Source organism: Typha latifolia, chromosome 9 (assembly GCF_019914945.1).
Source record: "Typha latifolia isolate L0001 chromosome 9, TyphaL0001v2, whole genome shotgun sequence".
Taxonomy (NCBI): Eukaryota; Viridiplantae; Streptophyta; class Magnoliopsida; order Poales; family Typhaceae; genus Typha; species Typha latifolia.
The window spans coordinates 9,605,324-9,625,320 of record NC_133094.1 but is presented as its reverse complement, the minus strand read 5'-3'; the positions used below and the strand labels follow the sequence as shown (position 1 = coordinate 9,625,320).

The 19,997-nt window shown below is 35.8% G+C and overlaps 1 protein-coding gene across 4 annotated transcripts in view; it reads right to left on the bottom strand.

The window, feature by feature from the left end:
* The window catches only part of LOC140794995 (eIF-2-alpha kinase GCN2), a 59,864-nt gene that overhangs the window by 17,785 nt on the left and 22,082 nt on the right, over positions 1-19,997 (bottom strand). For 3 of the 4 annotated variants that reach the window (XR_012110239.1, XM_073147351.1, XM_073147352.1), the window contains 12 exons: positions 16,785-16,972; positions 15,956-16,104; positions 15,521-15,767; positions 11,029-11,308; positions 10,825-10,918; positions 8,943-9,023; positions 8,780-8,836; positions 5,463-5,594; positions 5,302-5,385; positions 4,356-4,464; positions 4,135-4,271; positions 2,880-2,984 (listed from right to left, as the gene is read on the bottom strand). Coding sequence is in view for 2 of the 4 variants with exons in the window: in XM_073147351.1 (XP_073003452.1) it covers positions 2,880-2,984; positions 4,135-4,271; positions 4,356-4,464; positions 5,302-5,385; positions 5,463-5,594; positions 8,780-8,836; positions 8,943-9,023; positions 10,825-10,918; positions 11,029-11,308; positions 15,521-15,767; positions 15,956-16,104; positions 16,785-16,972 (1,663 nt within the window). In the remaining 2 variants the exon portion in view is untranslated. Of the gene's footprint in view, positions 1-2,879; positions 2,985-4,134; positions 4,272-4,339; positions 4,465-5,301; positions 5,386-5,462; positions 5,595-8,779; positions 8,837-8,942; positions 9,024-10,824; positions 10,919-11,028; positions 11,309-15,520; positions 15,768-15,955; positions 16,105-16,784; positions 16,973-19,997 lie in introns of all 4 variants that reach the window. The other variant, XR_012110240.1, reaches the window with a different exon arrangement.

Sequence of the window (19,997 nt, the reverse complement as noted above, 5' to 3'; positions counted from 1 at the left end):
CCAAGGAGTTCGGTAAACTTTGATTGTAAGAACAAAGAAAAAAAAACTCTTGGAGGGCACGTGGGCACCCTTCTCTCTCTCCTGCACCGGCGTGTGACTAGGCAGCCACGAGTTTTTCGGCCGAATCCAAATCTATTTTGAATTTGGATTCTTCTCTATAAATCAAACCCCAAAATCCTCGATGGGAGAGAGATCGTAGCCCTCTTCTTCCCTCTTTCCATCTCCATCTCCTTTCTTTGCCGTCGAGGTCATGACGTGGGATCAAACCGCCGGAGCATTGCCGAAGCAATTGTAGACCACCACGCGACTCGTTAGTAACCCCTCTCCCATCCCTCATAATTAATTTAAGTTTAATAGGTTAGAATAAAAATACCTATTTTTGGGGCGAAGCGGCGTTCTCAGTGAATCATGTCGACCGGTGGCTTCGGGTCGCTACCGCTTGTGTGCGGGAGTGTCGTGCCGTTGGCCTCGTGTCGTAGGCGTGCTTCCTTAGAGCCCTCGTGGCTCAGATCGCCGCCAACTTTGAGTTAGGAGCATTGGTCGTCATCAACGGCCTCTCTTCCATCTCGTGTAGTTGTTGTGGCTGCGATCGTGGCGGGGAGCATAGGATGTGGCCGATGACCACCGACGACGGCAGTCGTCGATGGACTCTCTCTCTCTCTCTCCTTATCTCTCTCTCTCTTCCTCGCATTGATCTTCTCGAGGAAGAAGGGTGGGGTGGGGCTCAGGTTAGACCGAGCCAACCCCTCCCCTTTCGTTTTTTTTAGTTGCGGGTTCAAGTTGGATTTAGAATCCAAGACCCAATCTGCACCATATTAGCAAATGATGGGCTGCTAACTCTCAGCCCAGTCCATTACTATTTTTTTTTTGTTGGGCCTTGGCCTAGCCTGTTTAATCAAAATCTTGTGGGCCTTAGCCAGCCGCAGCCCAGCCTAATCCAATGGGCTTAAACCAACCCATTTTAGCTATTTAATCAACTTTAAATTTTAGAAATCATGATGTTAGTTAAATTAAAATATGTTATTTATTTTTTATTAAATGTGGTGATCTTTCTTAACCTATGGACTAGAGATTTCAGTCGTTTTAGCTAAGATACAAGTGAATGGGTTCACTTACGTATTTATATTATCTATTCGTCTTGTATTTTATGCTTTTAATCAGATCACGTATAATTCAGTGTGCAAATACATTATTATATTTTTTGTGCATTATTATGTTCTATGTGCAAAATATAAGACTCAATGCATTGCTATACTTAGTATATATATAATCATTTATATGATCGATAATATTAGTGGAAAAACATAATTGATACATAATAGGACTTTGAGAACATACACAGGCTAGATATTTTTCGTACATTTTTTTGTGGTAATTCAAAACTACCTTAAAGTCCAGGAGACAGTCCTATACCTAATCAGCATATGATCCGTTTAAGTGACTCTGCGCACTTAGAGAACAGTCCTAGGCTAGATTAAAAATCTCCCTGAGGTGACCCTAATATTTTTCTATAGTTAGTGGAAAAAACAGGGTGAGTTTATCATATAATGATACCTCCTAGTGATCCTACCTAGATTAACTATAAAGAAAAGACTTGAGTGTATATCGAGGTGACTAGTAATTGATATAGATCCTCAGGAACAGTCCCAAGTTGAGACATATGACTTTATTATTAATATTAAAAGGAATTCATCATATGGACACGAACCATGTTATGAGATATGATTTGCTCTGTTATTATTTGTATTGTTATTACTATTGTTATCATAAGCAAGCTTAGTAAAATTCTAATTTTATATTATTGGACTTAAATTTTTTTAAAGTTATGTTATGGATTCGGATTTATTTGGTTTTTAAGTGGATTCCACTCACTGAGCTATATTTGTTAGCTCATGGGTTCCCTCTTTTAATATTTCAAGTGCTGATCCACATGGCGGCTAAGAGAGATATCGAAACCCCACCTCCACTTAAAATTTTACTATTTCATCCATCGGTTGTATTAGACATTTTATTTTGAACCATCGGTTATTTAGTTTGATTGGTGACACATTATCGATGACATTGGTGTTTCTTTACTATTAGATTATATTTATTGGATTATATTTATTGGAGTTAGTTGTTCATAATTTAAATTCTTGTTTATTTTGACTTAGAAAAATATTAGTTAAGATTTCGTGTATCTCAAGTGCATTGTCATGATTCTAATTTTGGGTCGTGACATTGATCACTATCGTTTTCTATTTGGAGATGATTCTAAAATGGCGATGAAGTGAGTCAAGAAAATCATGTACTGTATATTAAACCTGAATCTGCCTGGAGTTTTTTTTTGGGGTATGTCTTTCTAAAAATATCTCAAAAGTTAGGAATAAATAGCCAGGACCTTGGCTTCAGTTTATGGAAGTTATAATAGCTTTCTTGATTAGGTCAATACTCCTAAATAGAAGCACTTTGCATCAAGAATTCCATCCTACTCATCACATAACTAGTAATTGGACTAAGGAGCCAATCTACAGTAGGGATGACTGATCTGTGTGGAATTTTGGTCAGCTAGTTTATACTTTATAGATCTTATTTGAACAAGTATAGGCATGTTTGGTATCAAAGATGACAAATGCACATTTATATTACTTGTAATTCGTTATTATAATCTACTTGGAGCAAAGTTAAATTTTCGATATGACCAGAAATAAGATAAATAACTTTTGTAAAGCATCCACGAGTAAGATCTTAATCCTCCATTTAAAATAGATCTCTTGCCTATAATCAAAACCAAATACTTTCAAAGACTAGTTGTTGGAGGAAAGGAAAACCAAGAATTGAATGATCACCGATAGGCTACTTAAAAGTAGAATGAATTAAGTCTATTAGGTATAACTTACAGACTGCTGATCCCACATTTGCTGCATCAGGTAATCATAGCGCCCACCAATAGCCAGCAAGGTTGCCTCAGAACTTGGTCCAGGAATAGTCTCTTTCAAGTATATCTGTCTTAACATAGGTTAGGATCATGCTTTAAAAAGATGGAAAGAAAGACACCAAATGACTTGAGATTCTAAAATGATAGAGAACCAAAGACTTGGTGGATTTTATTGGATCATAGTGTAGATGTAGGAATTGGTTATAAAGAATTTAAGAGGCTTAAAGATTTGCACGAAATGGAACGGTTACCGGCTGAAACATATTCAGAACTAAGACCGAAACTTGCAAGATTGTTGATTTTGACATTTCTTTTGGACTACTATCAGTTTGGCCCAATTTTTTCATTTTTTTCTCTAGGGGTTAAAACAAAACCAATTGAAACCAAAACCGAAACTTCGAAACCATCACTTTTGATGCTCTAGTTTGATTCTGGAAGCAAGAATCACCAAAAGAGAACAGAGCACCAGTAAGGCAATGATAAAAAATTTCTACAAAGGCCTGATTCAGGTGCATCTTGCGAAGATGGGTTCAAAGGGGGCAATCACAAGGGTTATGTTCAGCAGGATCTGGTGCAATCAATCCAAATTTGGCTGATCAGATTCCACTGGTAAATACATAAAGAAAATGGCAGATAAAAAGATATAGAAAACAAGTACAGAAAGAACAAAAGAGGGGAAAATAAAATATTAGGATTTGGGACTCACTCTGAAGCCTCGTACCAGTAGTTGCATCATATGAAGGAAGAAAAAAAGAGGGGTCCTCTTTTTTCATTTCTTGTAAGTGAATCCATACAATTATTATGAGACCATCTTGTTTAAATACTGGACAGACAAGAACTCCTTAAGAAACTCATTCATAATTTGAATTGGTAAAAGACTTTAACACACAGCTATTATAAAAAATTAGCGTCCTTATGCACGAGGCTACCACCTACATGAGGGAATGAAGAGGTAGGAGATTACATAGTCCTAGTGTTTTACCCTCCTCTTTTCTGAGAAATCTATTTTCAAGATTGAACCTGTGAGGCTATGACTTCTTGGATGCAAAGACAAATCTTAATGCCTTATCATCACAAATAGCTATCATAAAAAACTAGGAACTAGTTGACAGCCTAATCAGGCCAAAGACTTACAAGTTATAAATTATATAAAAAATGACAAAGAAATGTTTATACCAACAGACTAAGACATAAAGCAGAAGAATGAATATCTTCACCTGAAAAAATAGATCCCTGTGGTAAACTTCTGTGGGAGGCATGAGTACATCAATAGAGACATGCTGCTCAAAAGACCACACTCTTAAATAGCTGACAAGGGCTGACAAATCTTCAAGAGCCTTGCAAGTAGCTTTATCTGCAATATCACCATGACAATAATTTTCTCTTCTTGCTTTGTGGTAAATATAAGTATAGAACACATACACTGCTAAATGAGTACCAGAAGAAAGGGCCCCTCTTAACCTAGCAAGGGCCTGATCAGCAGATCCACAAAATCTTAAGTCTGCTGTTTGTAATCTATCAACAACTGCTTCAGAAAGATGAAGATCCTGAATGACAATAAAGTAAGCACATGTGTAGTTGATGCAAAGATATTCTAGAACATCTATTTCTTGAAATCCATTCTACAGTCATCTGTGCTCTTAGTAATGCAATAATTATCAAATATTCTAGACCATTTTTTTCTTGAAATCCATTCTATAGTCATCCGGATCTACAACTTAACTCTTTATTCACCCGCCCCGACCCGCCCAAGGTCTACTTCCTCCTAGGGCTGGGCTTGGGGCTAGGCATTCTCGCGTGGGGACGCGACGACGCCTTCATCTCCGGCAGCGAACGACGGTGGCGAGCGACGACAATGAGGTCGAAGAGTGAAGCACCGTTAGTCTCTCTCCTTTTTTTTCTCTCTTCCTCTATTGCAGCGTGGCCGGTGGTCGACACGGGCCATGCCATGGCATGGCCATCCATGGTATGATCTAATACTAGCGGCCAATACGATTGATACATATCGTTTTTTCTAGTAGTCAAACCCGATACCAAAATTTTAAACCCTGGTTTTACCACTATCCAATGTGTATTTGATTTGTTTTCCCTTTTCACCCCTATATGTACAGTGTGAGGCATTTGCAATAATACCAACTTTAAGTCTAAGCATAATATGACTAGTAGGAGTATAGGACACAAGAAATAAGATTACAAAAGATAGAAAAACAGAAAAAGTTTAAGTACAATATTTTTAGTTCATTCATTTTGAAAAAGAAGAAAATAATTAATCCTTGGCTATAGGGTAGTATTATTATTATTTGCACCAATATTTTGTGCAAACCTCCTATACCACGTTTTAACGAAGCAAGTTGATATTATCTGAAAACATTATCATGGGTTACCTGTAAAAGTTGTCGCCGAATAAATTTCCAATTGGACTTCCGACTAGTAGATTGAGGAGAGGATGGCCCAATTAAGGATAAAAGCTGCATTAAACAAAAGAATTGTCAGCATGCTTCTTTCTTTATTGGTGTGTGGTAAGTGGTAAGTGGTAGTGATGTACCTCCGCTACGTTTTGCCGCAGTTCACTTGTGATTCCTATCCAAGACCAAATTGATTCCAAGACCTGGCCATGATTCAATCGGATGTCTATAGAATGTGAATGGAAAAAGCATCTCCCAATATCCATTGCCACCTAAAAGTTAGCATGTAGGTTACCAAACTTGTCATTAGTTTGTAAAAGAATAGAATATATAGTTTCCTAGATGATATGCTTTCTAACTCTCAATCTCCATCCTTCATGTAGAATATGTGTAATAAGATCAAGATTCAAGTATGATTAAGGGAATCAATAATCTAAGAAAATGAATGCATCTGTACAAAACACAGACTGAAACAGAAAATGCTTTTATCACAACAAACTTCTTACAGATTATAATTGTTCACATTCAAAGTTTAAACTGATCAGAAAACTGCATTTTCATGTAAACCCCTTGAAAAATGAAAATTATTATATGCATATAGATAGATGCAACCTATTCACAAGGGCACATACATTATAACTTCAAATGCTCAGACATGGCCATGGCAACTAATATGCCATATCCATGCTTCACTGTACTCTAGTTTTTGGCACATTATAGTAGAGAGAGAAAATTCATATATTTGCAATAGGATATCCTGGGTGCTTGTTATCTTCTCAAACCTAAAATCACCCAGCTGATTTGAGTTTTTAAATATAAGGATAAACAGTACAAGTTGCCATGTAATATCAAAAGCCACTGGAAGAATTAAAAATACAACTCGTTAAGGCAAGGATGCTTGGTCTCACAACATGAAAGTAGCAAGTAGCACTAACTAATAGTTAAAATTTGAAAAGTAGTCTACACAATCTCAAACTAAGAGTCACATAAGACCAAGGATGGCCGTGCCGACCGACACTTGCCGTGCCAGTAGAGGCACGGCACTTGGCACAGAGTGTGCCAGTGGCACACCCCCATGCCAAGCCGTGCCGATCCGTGCCGGTCCGGCACGGCCACGTGCCGTCTGGCACAGCCTCGTGCCGGTTATGTGCCAATATAGACTTTTTTTTTAAATTCTCTATTTTGATCAATCTTTATCAAATCTACTTTACTTATTTTCTTAACAACATGACAAACATGATATGACATGTAGAACCCATTTTTTTTTTACTTTTTCTTATTTCCATCAATTAACTTTTATCATTTGTCATTTTTGAAATGACAACTTATTTGTCATTTTTTAAAATTGGAATGACAATTCATTTGCTATACCTAGACAACCACAAAGCCGAATTTATCAGAGATAGAAGAAAGGAAAGGGACCATCTAAAGCTCAATATGATTATAGTCAGATGAGGGAAGGACTTGAGTCTATAAGTAGCAGGACATCAGGAGAGGTGCGCCCACAGGATGATATGAATTTATCATCATTACCATCATATCAATCACACCCACCAGAGCCACAACACCATTATTATACTCCATATTCACAATCTGCATATGCTTATGGTGTGCCTGCGCCTGTATCGGTCGTTTCCGTATATATTCAATATCCATATCATATCATCGAAGAATTATAAAATTCTTATTTCTATGAAGACTATGTGAGACGTTATAATGAGCAATATTATCAGTGGATAAGTTTTAAAGAATATCGACAGTATTTAATGCAATATTACCGTGTTATTCTTGTGCTAGCAAATAAAGTCTTTGATCCTCCTCGTCATTCTACGTTTAACTAGATATTAGTTTTAATTATTGAACTAATATTAATTATGTATTGAATGTTATTATGTGTTCAATTATATTATGGAGTATTCAATCATATTATGGAGTGTTTAATCATTAATATTAATTTTAATGAATGTATTCAATCATATTATGTGTTGAATAATATTTATATTCAACTGTTATTTTCTTTAATAAAATAGGTTATTTACAAAAATAATCTAAAGATAAAACATTGTAATGTAGATTTTAAATTTTAATACATATATTTAGACCAAAAAAAAATCAAAGATTGACATACCAAAGACCCGAATACATCTCTAAATATCCTGAAAAAATTATTAAAAACATTATAAGGGGCGTGCCATTGGCACGAGGGGGTGCCGCTCAGCACGCCCTGTGCCGATAGTGGCATGACACAGCACGTGCCACTAGCACGGCCATCACTGCATAAGACTACTTATTGAGATAAACAACATGTTTTCTTCTTTTTTAAAGATTTATCAGGTCGAGAAATCATCTAAAAAATAGATTATAAAGCCAGGATTGGCAATTGCAAGAGATGAAACAAATACCAAAATATGAGATTGACTAAGTACTAAAGTTCTATATAATAAGTGCTCAGAAACATCAATATATCCTAAGAGGATCTCTCCTCTTCCTCGATGAATGCAAAGCTAAGGTCCAAACCTCGGCATAGCAAAGTTTGAAGTTTAGTTGATACAATTAGATCAGTCAGGGGAACAAAAGTCGGCGAGATGACAACTATGAACATAAAAAGACTGAAGACAACTTTTTCATAGAAACAAGTAGACGAAAACATGTAGGCGGATAAGAGGAGATTGCTCGAAGCTGAACAATGATTGAAAGATAAGATCTGAGTTTGCAATCCCCTAAAGCCTGAACCACTAGGGCTAATCGACCCATAGAAAAAGTGAACTTTTCATTAATTAGCTATCATAAAAGCTGACTCAGGGTAATCTGGATGCCAGAATACAGTGGACACTCCACAAAATTATGAAAAAAGCTGATGAGAAACAAGTAGACGAAAACATGTCGGCGGACAAGAGGAGATTGCTCGAAGCTGAACAATGATTGAAAGATAAGATCTGAGTTTGCAATCCCCTAAATCCTGAAACCACTAGGGCTAATCGACCCATAGAAAAAGTGAACTTTTTATTAATTAGCTATCATAAAAGCTGACTCAGGGTAATCTAAATGCCAGAATACAGTCCACACTCCACAAAACTATGAAAAAAAGTTGATGAGAACTGATTTGATGTCAATAAGACTTGATAGCCCTCCACAAGCCCACACGATATGCTGATGTTTTAACACATTACCCTATAATGCAATTTCAGTAGGCATCGAGGTTTCTGACTTTCTATATATTCTTACATTTGTATATATAAAAGGTGAAGATCCAAGTCTTCTATCAAAACGAAAGCTTCACAGAGATCAGATTTCATGCTATGTGAAAGTAAGAAAACTCTTCAGGAAGAGATCTTCCATCTGATCTGATCAAGGTGGAAAAATGAATGTCTGCTAATGAGTTCTTCAAGATATTTCCACCAAAGTCAAAATAACCATGCTGTGAATATGTTGCTTTATAGTGAATTAAAAGAAAAACCTTTATTACTTCGGCCTCAGTTATTGGTGAAGCACCTCCAATGATGTCAAAATCACCCTACGAGCGACAGAAGTTTACCAGTAATTATAACTATTGGCAAAACATAGATCATGGTAAAAGGGAAAGAAAATATTGGAGCATCTAGCATCAATAAAGCAAGGACCTGGAGGAAACGACTAGGAGTTGTACGGCCAATTGCTCTCCTGTAAACCCATGATATTTCATAATGCTTGAAAGATGATTTCTGCAGGAAACAGGAAATAAGAGAATTATGGAAGAAAAATCATTGATTATTCCATTAAAAAAGGGTAATGAAGAAGAAACAGGATTATAAGAAGAGTTCGCAGTTTCATGATCAATATAACTTGTAGGTCCTGATAGTCTCCAATTTTATATGTGAAGTTGTACATACAAACATGCAACAATATATGCAAAATAACAAGAAAGCGTGATTATTTTAAGATTACTTTTTATTGCCCTCAAACAAATATGTACAGTCAAATAGCTTAAAGCTCAATAGATTGACAGTTATTGAAGAGGATGCAATGATAAATAAAGTTACAACTCAAGCTTCAATAACTGACTATAAAATTATGAGAAGCTACAACTAAGCAAATTAGATAATCAATCATTAATAGAGTTTAGTTAGCCAGCTATTGAAGTCTCAGATTACTTTCTTATGATCATGTATTCAATCTAAAACACCCTGAGGGAGCAATTGAGGATATAGCAGGCCAGATCCTGTTGTTTGGTGGCTAGCAGAATGCTTCATCCCAAGATGCATGTTGATGTATGGAAGATTGCACTATGGCTTCTGCACATTGCGAACGGACACCATGACAGAAGCTACTTTTTGTCCTGTCCTTAATAGTTCGAATCAATAAGTGATAGAAAACATCATGGATAGTCGTGCCATGGCACAACCCATGCCGACCATAGGCCGGCACGATACGGCACGACACGTGCCGCAAGAGAGGGGGAAAGAAAGAGGAGGGAGACTAACGACGCTTCACTTTTTGACCTCATCGTTGTTGCTCGCCACTATCGTTCGCTGTCAAAGATGAAGGCATCATCGTGTCCCACGCGAGTATGCCCTAGCCCCAGCCCCAGCCCGAGGAGAAGACCTCGGGCGGGTGAATAAAGAGTTAAGTTGCAGATCCATATCTACTCGTCCGAGGTCTTCTTCCTCCTTGGGAGGGGGCTAGGGCTAGGGCACCCTCACGTGGGACGTGACGAAGCCTTCATCAACAGAGCTCTCTAGCACGACGGACAATGACAGCGGTAAGGTCGACGACGACGAAAGCTCGATGGCGAGCGGATTGCCGCTACGAAGGGTGCCCGTGCGGCACTCTCCCCTTGCCACGTGCCGGCACGTTGGCAACATGGTAAGTGCCGACCGGCACAGGGCATGCCGGTCAGCACGGCCATTGTTGAAAAATAGACAATAAATCTAAAATATATAACTATTCTATGAATCTTATTCCAATGCATGATTTTTCTTCTTACAAAGGGGTTTGGGAAGGGAAGTTGTATGGGGAGACTTACCCTTATTTCCGAAAAAGCTGAATTTCAAGTGATGCCCTCTAATAATAATAATGATAATAATAATAGTAATGCAATATTAACGACAATATAATATAAAAGATGTATTAATAATGCATATTTAATGAAAATTTACTGTAAAACAATGTAGTTAGTGAAATTATTTACTACTTGATTATTATAAACCCCGCATAATTTGTAGGCCACCCATACAATCATTTACTAGGATTAGATCATATATAACATTACCATACATATGCATCACCAGTTACATGCATGATGCAACCCCAGATACATGCATCAGCAGATGAAACAACCAAACACCCCAAAATAGAGGTGAATAGAGTAAAATGATCAATATGATTCATCCAAAATAGTTGGAACTACCTACTCTGTCCGTCAGCCATTGTTGTTGTGGAATCAACTCAACCATAAGAACATTAACATGTCACATGTCTACTGCATACTTTCAAGAGTATATAGCAAGTTCATAAATTGAGTACCTGGTTTGTAGTTATCCAAATAACAAATGGTGTGCGTAACTCATGACGAAGCTCAAGCATATTTCCTCCTTGAGTTAAAAGCTTGACCGACTTCCTTCTCAGTGAAATGTTATGAATTAGAAATTCCATAATAAAATCAAGCAAAGAACAAAATCATCTTACAGTCATCATAAAAGGCGATACAAGGAGAAGCAAAACTCAAACCTATTAAATGGATAACTGCCATCCAAGATGCTCAAGGGTGACAAGTCCAGTCTCTTTGCGCAATGCTGTTTAAAGACATCCTTGCTAACCTCAACAACAGTGTCTTGAAATTCAGTATCTAATTCAGTTGATCGTATAAAACACTCAGTTCTCATCAATTTTGCACTGTCATCATGCTGGCGGTGAGATTTCAAAATCATTCTCTCCTCATTAAAAATGGTGGAGACAACCCGATCATAAACATATGTGTCCTCTGGCGTCTGAATTGTTCTGAGTACATCTGCACAAGAAGCATAATTGTAGATAATGACAAGAAATTACCAAATCAGTTGCATTATAATTGTAACAAGTTGGTATATCAAGAAGAGACATCTAAAATGTCAAAACACATGCCCAAGCAAGTTGAATGCATTGCACAGAACAAAATATGAATTATGTTCAGGCTTCTGGGGCCATGACAATGTTATGTTTTGAGAACTTGATGATGCAGGACCAGCTAAGGGTTAGCTTATAATCCTCGGCTATGTACTAAAAGGCTATTGCAATATGCAAACAGCAAAGATGCCAGCCAATGTAGTATGCAGATGCATGAGTGTAAAACGTGTCCAAACAAAGTTAATGATAATCTAGACAATGTAATATTACACAAAAGTAGACAGATAAGATAATCAACATAAAATCAGAGAAGATCTTTCTGCATTATTTAAGAAACAAGATCACATTGCAACTTAATAATGACAGTGTCAAACAAATTAACACTGTAAGAAGATAAACTAACTATGAAGAAAATGAATAATCAAAATCAAATCTCTGAGAGCAATGAGCAAATTATTCAATGTCCGCATGGGGTAACGCAACTGTAACATGCATATGCAGCTTTATTGCAGTTGCATAGACTGACTTCTAGAAGTAGAAATGGTATGTAAAGAGAGAATAGAGGAAGACAAGAGTAATGTTTAAATATAAAGGGCTACTGTCCAGTCTACAAGAGGACAGAACTGACAGATTGACAATTATAATATTTTAAGAAAATGAATTTGATTTCTTCTTTAATATAGAGAGTTTCAACAGGTAGGGGCTGCTCTTAAAATCAGAGTGATGCTCAAATTGGTTCAGTATTGAGTCATGCAAAATATGTGGAAACAGTAAAATGATTAATGACGGGGAACTCAATAAAAAAATTACAACAATTGAGGAGCTATAAAATTTGCAACTAGTATATGTACCACAATAAGAGTAGGTTATTTAGTTATATGTACCACAATGATTAAATCAAATTAATTTTTTTAGGTATATCTTTAACTAAGAAAAGATATTAGAATCATTATCTTAATAGAACTCTTATTATATTTCTTTTTAGCTATATAAAAGGGAGACCTAGAAGAAAATCCTAGAGAGAGAGAGGAGTTGTGCAACAAAAAAGGAAAATAAAAAAGAGAGGAAAATAGAGGGTTGGGGTGGTACTGTAGCAATCGAGAGGAAAATAAAAGATCGTAGTAAGAGAGATTAGAGAGGAACAAGAAAGGAAAAAAAAGGGCGTCGACAAAAAAAAGAGAGATAAAAGGGTCATTTCTTACTTCTTTTTCTTATCTTTTATTTCTACATCCTTACCTCGTTAGAGCCACCATTATTTGATTCAGACATTGAGGAGTCGGCGGAGTGAGAGAACAACACCAAAAGCATCGCAGGTAGTGATTTTGTCTTTCTTAGCGCATGGGATAGAGATTTCAGTGATTTGATTTAGACTTAGTTGAGTGAGTTCACTCACTTATTTATTCGATTTATTTGTCTTGTACTTAGTGTTTTTTAATCAGATCACATATAATTCAATGTGGAAATATATTATTATATTTCTGTGTGCATATTAATTATTATATTCAGTGTGCAAAATATATGACTCAGTGTATTGCTATACTTCGTGCAAATAGCTATTAAAATGATAGTGAATATTAGTGAAAAAAAAACATAATTGATACGTGGTAGGACTTTGAGAATAGACACAGGCTAGATATTTTTTGTGCATCTCCCTGTGGTGACTCAAGTCTACCTTGATATACAAGGAACAGAAGTATGCCTAATCAACATATGATCCGTTTAGGTGACCCTAGCACGATTAAGAAATCTTGAAGTACTGGGAATGAACCTATATACCTGATCGGTATATGATTCGTTTAGGTGACTCTAGTGTAGTTAGAGAATAGTCCAGGAGACAAACCTTATTCCTGATCAGTAAATTATCCGCTTAGGTAACTCGACATGGTTAAAAAATAGTCCCCAGGCTAGATCAAAAATTTACCCGAGGTGACTAATATTTTCCTATCGTTAGTGGAAGAAACAAATTGTGTTTTCACATAGTGACACATCCTAGTGACCTTTAGGAGAAGAGACGGGGTGCGTTTATCACATAGTGACACCTTCCTAGTAACTCTAATCGGATTAACTATAAGAAAAAAACTCGAGTACATCTTGTGGTGACTTTTAGTTGATATGGCTCGGGCATAATCCCAATTGAGACATATGACATTAATATTAATATTAATATTGAGAAAAATTCAACATATTGACACGAAGCATGCTATGAGTTATCATTTACGTTATTATTAGAAGTGCTATTATTATTATTGTTAAGAACATGCTTCATGGAATTGTCATTTTATATCGCTAGATTTAGATTTTATTTAAAGTTATAATTTTGGATTTATTTGGCTTTTGAGTGAATTATACTCATTGAGTTATAGTTGTTAACTCATAAAATTTCTTTTCTAATATTTCTGATTCTAGTTGTTTATATTTAAATTCTTGTCATTTTGGGACTTAGAAAAATATTAGTTAAGGCTTCGTGTATCTCAAGTGTATTGAGATATATGGCTGATCATAATTCTGATTTTGGATTGTGATAATACAAATCATGCTAACCAAAGAGCACCATGGATCTAAGTGTTAGGCAGCACAATCTAGGCTGGCTCGATACAAGAAGACTGACACAACCTTGTGTTGCTTATGTGATTCTAGGTTCCTAAAATATTTACTATGTCAGCATGGTATCCACATGATGTGCCAATCAGTATGTACTATGACAACAGCCTGTCAGACGAGGTGTGCTAGCAGCAGTTAAATCCGCTATAAGCAAATAAACAGATTAAAAGTCTGAAATTGCAAATAGTAAAAGAAATGGAGAAAGGAAAGTTCAAGGAAAAAAAAAGAGACACTAGAAAAGGTACATAGGACAAGCAAAGAGATGCCACAGATGGAAAGAGATGGTAGATGAGACAACCGAATCCAACTAGAATAAATATTCCATCCAGTTAGAGCAAAACCTAGAGGAGACCAATCTTCCCCTTAACAAGTCCTAAAATAACTGTTTCTTTTCTGTGGGAAGTATGCTCTTATAGCAAACCTTGCTTCTACCTCATCACAGGTGCAAGGATGAATGCCTTGACCCCATATATGTTGACACATGGTATTTTAAGCTTTTAGCAGCTTATGAGCTTGTCTTACTTCCCAAGCTAATAACTCCTTACATCTTTTTGTGTTGCAGATGAAAATAATGCTCATTTTGGAATAAAACAAAACTAACATGACAATACGGTTAATCATTCTGAGTTTTAATGCTTTATGCTTTAGCTTTATGATATGAAATATTCAACTATAATCCCCGAGCTATTAACAACACAATATGTGCTTCAAGTAAAGGATTAACGTGCCGTCAAAACTACTTGTGCCATGCCACTTCCCTGCCGGCATAAGTCAGTTCCCCCAGCATAGAACTAGTACCATGAAAAGGGAGACATGGTCCAAAGAGTTTCAGTTGGTTTTGGATTTTGACTCCTGGAATGGACAAGAAATTTGAGACAAATCAGATCAGTCTCAACCAAAATGATCAGAGAACAAGGTAAAAATAGAAATCTTATTGGTTTCGGCCTTGAACAATAAGTCTTAACTTTTGGTTTGAATAAGTTTCAGCCGCAGCTATTCCTTCTCAGGTGAAACTTCAAACCATGGGAGGAGCGGAGGCAGATGCAGAGAGAATGAGGCCGAGGGAGGGGAGAAATTGGTTAGGGGCTGCAATGTCTAGGGAATCACATGGGAAAGAGAGGAGGGAAGAAGAATAAGAAGAGAGTTTGAATAGGGTTTGGGGTGAACAAACCCTAATCCAACCTAAAACCGACATAACTTAGCATGTGATACCCACAAGGCCACAAGCCGTGACTCTGTTTCACAAACACTAGTTTCGTTGCTGCGCAGGATAAGCCCAATTTTGGCACACAATTCCAAGTGCCATTTAAATCCCTAGTTTAAAAAAAAATCTCTGAAGAGTTCTGTGACATCATTTCTTATCAATGAAATATCAGCATGCAAGATGACCTCCGAAAAAATGGTTAATGCCAAAACAAAGTTACAAAACAATTCCCTCATATGCAGCAAAAACAACTTGAGCAGCTGTATTTGTTCGACATCTGAAAGATGCTCAACCAAAGGTACCACCACTCACCATTTAACCATTCATCTTCCATTCTTGGAGGCAATTCATGTTGTAGAAGCTCAACAGCAGAGGGTCGGTCAGAGGGACTTGGAGATATTAAGCGGCAGAGTAGAGTTGACTGTCCGGGAAATTTTTCAGCCCAGGAAGGTGGAATAATCTTTTGTTTAAGATCAGAAAGAACAATATGTCTTTCCATTCCTGTTGCAAAGGGGTGCCACAGCTCGAAGAATATAACACCTAAACTATACATGTCAACCTGCATGAGAAAACCACAATATCTCTACTATTGATACAAGACTAGCTCAGCACTAAAAGAAAATCAGTATATCAGATAATGTATCCACATATTAGGCCAGATATAGAAATCCTCTGTCATCATACTTTTACTGTCCAAATGGAAAACCAAGTGAAGAAATTAATCATGACAAAAGAATTGAATACTACCTTTTCATTGATCTGTGGCCATTTCTGCTCAATTTCAGGTGCTGTATAAAAATAAGTGCCAACTTGACCTGTTCCATCCATTGAGACCCCAGTTGCCTCAGTAGGAAAAGGATGATCAAGATCCAGCTGTTCAAGCTTTAAGAACTTCGCTGAAAACAATGAGAAATTTAGAGTTGGGATTTAGTGTTTAATCTACCTAGGTTTGAATATGATCAAAAATCTATAAGAGAAGAAATGCAGCACATTCCCATGGATTGAAGAAACCACTTCATCTAAACCAATTGAAGAGAGATGTGACAACTGACAACAGGTATTTTTCCTTGGAAAACACTAATTTCTTATATCTGCAAGAAAGAATGACCATTGCCCATGGATAAATTTGTTGCAAATTGTACCACAAGAAATAGATGTTCCACTTACAAATTTACAGGTCGCAAGCCTTTATCTATTATATGCAAAACTGAAAGAACCCTCCTTATTGTAAACTTTGTCATTATGATGAGCTTACAGTCTCTAGGACTAGTGAGTCATAGAATACCTAAAGCATTCATGGAAAGTCAGGAATCATCATAGTAAGGACATTTTGGTAATAAGGATTTCAGAGTTCTTTTTGTATCAATCTTATTACCAATTTAGAAAATGAAGGTCTGGCTGTTGATCATATTCAATAATAAAGTTACAGATATATTAATTAGCTAATATTTGCAAAAAAGACAGAATATGGTAAAACAAGGGCATAATGAAAATTAAGTCTTTTAGGTCATAACAGCGCGAGTACCTCATGCTACTAATGATGAACAAGCAAAAGAAAATAGCGCATGAAACTTACCAAGACCAAAGTCCCCAATTTTAATATCATTACGAACATCAAAGAATATGTTGCTAGGTGTCAAGTCTCGATGGATGATTCCCTGGCTATGTATATGTGCTAGACCTTCCACAATTTGTCGAAATAAATGCCATGCATAGTCCTTGTCAAACGAGGAAGTATATGATTCAAAATCTTGCCGTAGGGTCCTTCATACACCAAAATCAAAAGTTAGGAAGGCAAAAACAGAAATTAAACAACCCAAAATGTACTATATTGGATGTCAAGGGATTAAATGTGGAATAAGGCTTTGCTTGACAACAAAGTTCTAAGGCCCACAATCAACATTTCAGATACAATCAAGATTTGTAGATAAATAAGTTCACTACCAAACAAAAATGGCTCTTGTTTGTATTAAATCATTCCAATTGCACTTGTCAAGTCGTCAGGTTGCCAACTTGTCATTACAGACCCATACGTGGTGAGTTTTCATCATCATAAGAGAGTATTAAAGAGATCACTCAGTCATGAAATTCACAGGATTATATTTTTAGAATTTAGATAATAAATGGTAATTAGATAATAAATGGTAATTAAGCATTTTTAAAAATTTTAACTGTAAAATATCATAATTTAATTGCAAGTTCTCTAAAGTATAAAATCACATTCTACAGGAAAACAGAAATAGAATTAATATAAAGGGCATATGCCTAGAGTAATGTATGCAAAAAGTGAACCAATAAATTGGATAAGAACAAAAATTCGAGCTTCGATATATCCATCATAAGTGAAATAATAAAAAGAAGAAGCATACATAGGAAGTCAATATACATGTAGACTATCTTATTGAGTATCTATCTTTGCAGCTTATGCTCAAAATAATGTGATATACCTGTATGTTGTCCATATATGATACTTGTAGTCTTGTATGCATAGGTAATCTTGCACCACATGATCATAGCTTTGTCGAAACTATTTGCCAACTTGGCATTACCTACCACAAGGTGTTTAGCCTATTTGCGGATCTGCAACATAACTCTTTATTCACCCGCCCCGACCTGTTCGAGGTCTTCTTCCTCCTCGGATTGGGGCTAGGGCTAGGGCATCTCTGCATGGGACACGACAACGCCTTCATCGATGGAGCTTTCCAGCATGACGGGCTATGGCAGCACCCCTCGAGCCACGTGCTGGTACGCTGTCGATATGGCCATCGTTGAACCTAATATAACATATTATGATCTATCCTGATGTCACATACTTGAATGTAACTTTCTCTCTTAAGCCTTGAGAAGCTAAAGATCAATGTCACATATCTATCAGAAACTTAAATAATTTAGACAATGCAACATATTTCTCTCTCCATCCTGAGATCTATGAAGGCCTGCTTCCACTCACGAAACTGATTCATGATGTCTGATCAGTGATGCACATAGGAATGATAAACACGTTGTTTGGTTGATAAATGAATCATAGATTCTCGATGAATCATTTACATTAAACCCTTCTAAATTATGTAATCTAAAAAATTGATAAAAAATTATTATATACATTTATTCAATAAAACAATTATTTTCAAATATTACTATATTACAAATAAAATCAATACAATATTATTCTACATATCACATATATATAATTTAATATTTTAAATATAATAAAACAAATAATGTTATTCTACATATCAAGTATATTTTGTTTCATCTTATAAAATATTAGATTATTGATAATATTAAAATATTACACTTTCATATATTTGATTATATTTATCTAAAAAATTTGACTTTTTATTATTATAAAATAGAGGAAGATTCCAATATTTAATAAGATATATTTGTGCATTTTAAATCAATCATAGCCATGCTGGTGGTAGCACAGCACTTGGCACAGGGCATGATAGTTGCACACCCCCATGCCGAGTCATGCTAACCGACATGGGTGCGTGTTGGTCAACACTACTGCGTGTCGCGCTATGCTGGTCCGGCACAGGTGCGTGCAGACTCGTGCAGATATGGAGCCCATTGTTTTAGAAAAATTTAATTTCATCAATCAACTTTAGTGTTATTCTTCTGTCGACAAATGAAATCATCATCATCAATATGATTAAATATTATCAATAGTATTTAACACAACATTCTCGTATTATTCTTATATCGGCAAATGAAGTCTTCAATCCCTCTCATCATTATACATTTAATTAGATATTAGTTTTTAAAAAAATTTACAAATAACAGCTACATTTTACCTATTTTGTGATTTACACCCTGTCTTTGAGAATTTTGTAACTCAACCATTTTTTTTCTTATGATACCCTAATATTATTTTGATTAACTAACATTATCCAAATTACTAAATTACCCCTACCACCCCCTCTCCTCTCTAAAATACCCCCACTGTTCTTCTTCTTCTTCTGCCTATCCTCGTTCCGACCGAGGGTTCACCAAAGAAGATGGAGCAAACCGAGCATCTCGCCCAACTATAATTTCGGGATCAAAACCTTTGGCTTGAGCATGATGAGGCGGTGAGAATGATGAAAAAAATAGGAGAGGATGAAGAAGACGGTGGTAATTTAAATATTTTATAAATTATTTAATATATTATAATAGAATATTTTTTTGTTAGTATAGTTCAAGATAACCTAAGGTGTTAAAAGAAAACTATAAGGAAAAGAAAAGGGGTCGAGTTACAATTTCGTCAAAGATGGAATATAAATCACAATAAGTAAAATATAAAGTGGGATTTATAAAATTTTCTATATTTAATTATTAAATTATTATCAATTAATATTGTGTATTAAATGTTATTATATTTTTAATTATATTATGGAGAATTCATATTATAAAGTATTCAATCATTAATATTAGTTTTATTGAATGCATTCAATCATATTGTGTTGAATAATATTTATATTTGATTATTGCTATATCATTAATAAAATAGATAATCTACAAAAATAATCTAAAGATAAAAATTGTAATGTAGGTTTTAATACATACATTCAAAACAAAAAACAAAGATTGGCGTACCGAAGATCCAAAGATATCTTTAAATATCTTAATTTTTTTCTTAAAACTATGTTAAAAGCGTGCCATTGGCATGCAAAGGCGTGCCGGTTGGCACACCCCGTGTTGAGAAATGACACGGCACGTGCCTTCAGCACGACTATCATTGGTTTAAATAATGAAAAATTTCTTGTATATACATTAGATATTTAAATCAATAAATATCAATTTATCA